Source organism: Gracilinanus agilis, chromosome 5 (assembly GCF_016433145.1).
Source record: "Gracilinanus agilis isolate LMUSP501 chromosome 5, AgileGrace, whole genome shotgun sequence".
NCBI lineage: Eukaryota > Metazoa > Chordata > Mammalia > Didelphimorphia > Didelphidae > Gracilinanus > Gracilinanus agilis.
Window position 1 is genome coordinate 273,686,194 of NC_058134.1, and position 6,000 is coordinate 273,692,193.

The 6,000-nt window shown below is 39.5% G+C and overlaps 1 protein-coding gene across 2 annotated transcripts in view; it reads right to left on the minus strand.

Moving 5' to 3' along the window:
• Nucleotides 1-6,000, minus strand: part of SRGAP1 (SLIT-ROBO Rho GTPase activating protein 1) — a 354,516-nt gene that overhangs the window by 87,878 nt on the left and 260,638 nt on the right. For both annotated transcript variants that reach the window (XM_044678455.1, XM_044678454.1), the window contains exon 8: nt 5,481-5,582. In XM_044678455.1, the coding sequence (XP_044534390.1) occupies nt 5,481-5,582 (102 nt within the window). The remainder of the gene's footprint in view (nt 1-5,480; nt 5,583-6,000) is intronic.

The following is a 6,000-nucleotide window of genomic DNA, read 5'->3' on the forward strand; positions in this document are numbered from 1 at the left end:
ACTGCCCTTTATGGAGAGGAGGGATGCTGTAGGAACATGACTTCCATTTTCTGCAATTTCTCTCCTTTTTACATTTCAGAATTGCTTAGGAAACTTTTTTCCTTATTAGTTTTCTTGCCCAACTGGAAAGGGATTTGGGCAAGGAGGCATTTCTCCTTATTATCCAAACTTGCATAAATAGGTGAATGTTCTTCCTACTCTTCCATTTATCAAAATCCCATCCATCTTCTTTTTTTTTTTTTTTACTTTTTTATTTTTATTTTTAATTTTTTCCATCTTCTAAGGCTTCTCTTCAAATGCTTGATCCTTTCTTCCACATTGTGAAATGAAGATAATGATTACTCTCCATCCCTTCTGTTTGGAGCATTAAAAAAAATCCTAGATATACAGTTATATGTTCATGTTAATTCTCTTTTCAAAATGGATTGTAAGCTCCTGAAAGATGGCAGTACTATCTCTTACATTTCTTCTCTCTCTCTTTTTTTTAATACTGTGTATTGGTTCTAAGGCAGAAGAGTGGTAAGGGCTGGACTTGCCTAGAGTCTTACAGCTAAGATTGAACCCAAGACCTCCCAACCACTAAGCCACCTAGCTGCCCCCTATATTTCATTATGGTACCCAGAACATCTCATGTAGAGTGGATGTCAAACATGCACTTGTTGACTGAGGTGAAATCTTACGCAGATAATAATTTCTAAATTGTCTCTCCCAGGTCTCTGCCCTCCTTGTTTCACAATGGGAATTCTGTTCCATGTGGTAACAAAAGATGTAAAACTCGGGACGTGTTTTGCAGTAACATCAGAAGAAATCTAGTTAATTCCTCCCCAGGTTTGTTTCTAACGTTCAAAGTATGGCTTGCCTTATTCAGTTTGTTAACTACGATGTGCTTATCCACATCATTGCCTGAGGAGCTCAGTAAATGTTCCATAATAGCAGCAGTAATAAGGGTATGTGTGGGGTTTTTATGCTTGGAAGTTCCTGGACACACAAAGTCGAGGCTTAATGGGACCTAGTAAAATGCACTGGGAGACATGCCAAAGCCCCAAACTATGTAGTACTCTGCCCAGAAGGAAAGTCAATGGTTTCAGTTTCAAGAAAGATTCAGTTGCTAGAGTATATATGTTTCAGAAAGCATAATTACTTTGGGTTTAACATAAATTCACAAATTTCAATAAGGGTGGCCTGATTTTTGGAGTTGGAATGGGAGTTGGGAAATTATACTGATTTGAAACCCAAGTAAATTGGTTAACAAACACTGATGCACTCACATCCCGATGAAGATAAACACATTAGAAATACTGACATGAGGCTGAGATGACCTAGAGTGTAAGAATCACTTTTGAAAAGGATTCATTATTTATTATTCTTATTTTAGCATTTACTAGATCTAATTAGATTCATTTCAGACATAAGGAATTAGGGGTTAGACTAGATGGTCTCCAAGGAACTTGAATCTATGATCCTGGGTCCCCTTCTCTTCCTTCTATAAAAAGGGCTCCTTCCTTCCCTCATTTTGCAGCACCATCAGGTCCCCATGGGTTTAATTATCATCTCTATGTGGACAATTTTCAGATCTCCATCCATTCTGATTCATTCCTGAGCTCTAGTCCCACATCACCAACTGCTTATTACACATTTTAATCTGGAAGTCCCATAGGCATCTCAAGTTCAGTACACAGAACTCATGCTAAATCCCCCTTCCCTGTTTTGGTGTAATCTTCAATTCCACATTCACTTATGCCTACAATATTTCTTGCATCCCTCATCTTCTTTATATCTAAACAGCTATCACCCTAGTTGAGGAGCTTATTATTCTGAGTCATATCTATTACACTGGGAGCTCGGTCTTATATCTTTTGTTGTTGTTGTTGAATTCCTTACTATCTCTCTTAGAATCAATACTTAGTATTGGTTCCAAGGTAAAAGAGTGGCAAGGGCTAGTCAACTGAGGTTAGGTGACTTACCCAGGGTCACATAGCTAAGAAGTGTCTGAGGTCAAACTTGAACTCAGGATCTCCTGTATCTCTCTAGGTCTGGCTCTCTCTCTACCTAGCTGCCCCCTTACCTGTTTGCCTCAGTTTCCTCATCTATAAAATGAGCTAAAGAAGCAAACGGCAAAGCACTCCAAGAAAACTTTCTTTTGCCAAGAATACCCAAGTGGGGTCATCAAGAATCAAACTACTGGAAAATGACTGAACTGAACACTCATACCATGTACTATTCTGCAGAAAGAGAAATAAAACATGAGCCCAAAGGTCCTAATATTTATGATGAATATTAATGGTGTGGCCCAACATAAACAGTGAGTTTCATAATAACAAGCACTGTTGTGTCTAAATTTTCAATATTTATACATCAGTATTTTTTTTAAAGTGAAAAATAGTCTGCTTTGATCTACATTCTGATTCCAACAGTTCTTTCTCTGGAGGCAGATAACATTCATTGTCCTACGTCCCTCAGAATTGTCCTGGATCATTGCACTGCTGAGAGTAGCTCAGTCTTTCACAGTTGATTATCATACAATATTGCTGTTACTGTGTATAATGTTCTCCTGTTTCTGCTCATTTCACTCTTCATCAGTTCATGTAGTCTTTCCAGTTCTTTGTGAAATCATCCTGTTCATCATTCCTTACAGCACATAGTATTCTATCACCATTATGTGAATTTGTTCAGTCATTCCCCAATTGAGGGATATCCACTCAATTTCTAATTCTTTGCTACCACAAAAACATACATCAATATTTTGATGAATCTAGATTTCCTCCAGGATACTGAGTGCAGATCATCTCAGGCTGCAATTCAATTCCAGATTGTCATCTGCATCATTCTTGTTCTTCATCATTCTCATCTTCATCATTCTTGCATCATATCTCATCAAGTATAATTCTTGTTCAAATTTTCCTACACAGTCATCATAAAGGAACCACTCAATGTATCAGAGTTTCCCTTGGCTATTTTTAATGATTTTGTAGATACTTGTATAGTAAGGGATGATCCAGTGAAAAAGTCTTAATTCAGAATTAAGCTTTAGTCACTTAAAGCTTAACAAAGACTTTCGGAACACATGAGGTTTCCATCTTTTCAAGAAAGCACACTCTTGCTTTCATCTTGGCCCAGTTTTTTCCCCTATCACAACAAGGTCAAAAGAACTCAGAACCCCTCCCCCCATTTGACTTTCTTGCCCAAGCAAAGGGATGCAAAATTAATGTTTCCCAAATTAATTTTGGAGCAATCTGTAGAGAAGATAAAAGATGATGATGAGCACTGTTGACAACTGTTTTCTATCACTTAATTTCTCTAAGAAATGGTGATAGCCAGAGTCAATATCTTTACTTTTGTCCATTCCCTGTATCTTGGAGTTGACATTTTGTTTTAACAGTTTTAGTAAGTGACTACTTTCATCTCTACAAAATCTTTTATTCCCCTCTAATTTAGAATTGCTTTCCACTTTTATGCTCATCAAAGGTATGATTGTACACAGCCATGGCTTCCATATTGATAATGAGTTTCTTCTTGATATGAGGTACATGCCACATACTTGTCTTCCTTAAAGAAAGTAATCATGATAATTGTAAGGTGTCTGAGTAGCTTATCAGCCTTTGGTTTCCTTCATTTGCTTTTTTTTTAAACCCTTACCTTCTGTCTTAGAACCAGTACTATGCATTGGTTCCAAGACATTAGAGCAACAAGGGCTAGGCAATGAGGGTTAAGTGATTTGCCCAGCTAGAAAGTGTCTGAGGCCAGATTTGATCCCAGGACCTTGAAACTCTAAGCCTGGCTTTCAATCCACCGAGCCAACCCTACCAAACCCATCCTTCATTTCTTGATTCTTTACCTTCTGAGGAAATTAAGGCTGAAAAAGGTTGAGACTTTCTCAGGGTCGTACAGTAGTTAACAACTAGAGTAGGATTTGAACTCAGGTGTTGACTCCAAGACCAGTTAACCAAAAGTTAACCTTTCATTTTTGCCATAACATAAAATCTTTTGGTTTTACTTTTAAAGAGAATGTATACGTACAGAATTCAGTTCTCCCCATACTATGCTGACTAGGTTTTGGACAAAGGTGGCACATTTAGAGTTGTTGTTATTCAGTTATTTTTAGTTGCATCCAACTCTTCATGCTCCTATTTGGGATTTTCCTGGCAGAATTACGATAGTGATTTGCCATTTCTTTCTCCAGCTCCTTTTATAGGTGAGGAAACTAAGGCAAACAGAATTAAGTGACTTGCCTAGGGTCACACAGCTTGTAAGAGTCTGAGGTCGGATTTGAACTTTGGGAAAAAGCATCTTCTTGACTCTAGGTTTGGCACTGTCCACTGATTGCACCACTATCAGCTCTTAAATCAAAGTTTCTAGGTGGTGTAAAAATGGTGTCATTCATCATTGTCATCAAAGAAACCGAGAAGGATTGGCTTGTTTGGTGGATCTTCTAAAATCTGTTTCTGATGTAACAATCCAAACAGCTACCTTTTGGGGACAAGTCTCTGCCCTTGGCCAGGCTGCTGCTTGGCTAGCAGATGCAGGACACTGCTAAGACAGTTCTCTGAACCCTTCTAGCCAGGTAGGACCTTCCTGAGCTTGGTCTGCACTGGGATATGTTGTCTGGAGAATTCAGGGTCATCCCTAGGCTGAGCTTTCCAACTCTGCACATAACCGGAGCATCCAGCATGGCGGACTCAGACCAGGAATGATGGATGGACTCTGTGGCACTCATCTGAAGACCAGCCTCACTTAGTCTAGCAAGGACCAAAGTTGGCCATAACATCTCATGATAGTTCCACACCTCTGAGAATTCTCTTATGATGATGATGATAATAATCATAGAGAACACATGTCTAGTACTTTAAAGTGAGCAAATAGCTTTATTTAGTTAGTTAATAAACCTGAACCTTGTTTTTCTGAGAATCCCTACTAAGTGTCAGTTCCAAGGCAGAAGAGGGGTAAAGGATAGGCAATTGGGGTTAAGTGACTTGTCCAGGGTCACACAGCTAAGAAGGGTCTGTGGCCACACTTGAACTCAGGATTTCTTGATTCCAGACCTGGCTTTCTATCCAATGAGCCACCTAGCAAAATGCTTTAAAATATTATCCCACAACATCCTTGGAAAGTAGGTGCTACTATTATTCCCATTTTAAAGAGAAGGAAGCGTAGGTTGAGAAGTATTGAGTGATTTTTCCAGGGTCAGGCAGCTGTTAAGAGCTAGGGCAGGATTTGAACTCAGCTGTTGTCTCCAAGACGAATTCTTTAACCTCTACCTCTTCTACCAAGGCAAGAAGATGATCTGATTTACTTATTACATATAATGCCACCAATTACTTTTAGATGTAAAATGTCATAATAGATGTCTTGTGTTATGAATATAATATTTAACACAACATTTATTTAATTTTCAGATGCTTATTTGGTGCAAACAGTGACCCATGCCACTGCAGCTGTCGAGGGAGCTTCAAACTATGCCCCACCACAGAAAGAAATCTCACCTCCTCATTCTCGATCTTGAGTGTGGCCAATCGTGACTGCAGCTGCTGGTACCTGAGCATGAGCTCTGCTTGCACTGGCTGCTGGGCACTGACCTGACACACCTGAGAAAGAACCACACAGCATCCTTATTCCCCAGGCTGAATTCAAGAAGCCTGAGATTCTCACCAAACTTTAAATACTGCAGATGAGTCACTGCTGGTCCCTTCAGAACCCTCATTAGGCATCTTTTAACAGCCAGTTCAAAAACTCAATTTAAAATCTGCACCTGTTACATAAATGGCAAGAACAGCACACAGTGACATGGCTGAGGTAGGTAGCACCATGAGAACAGAATCTGGGTAGAATCTAGCTCAAATTAGCCTGGAGATTGATTAGGCAGTGACTTAGGTCTTCACAATCCAGGAACACACACTTTCTCTCCCTCTCCCTTCCCTTCCCTCCCTCCTTTCCTTCTTTCTCTTTCTCTCTTTCTCCCCTCCCCTATCCTATCCTTCCTTCCTTCCCTCCTCTTTCTTTCTT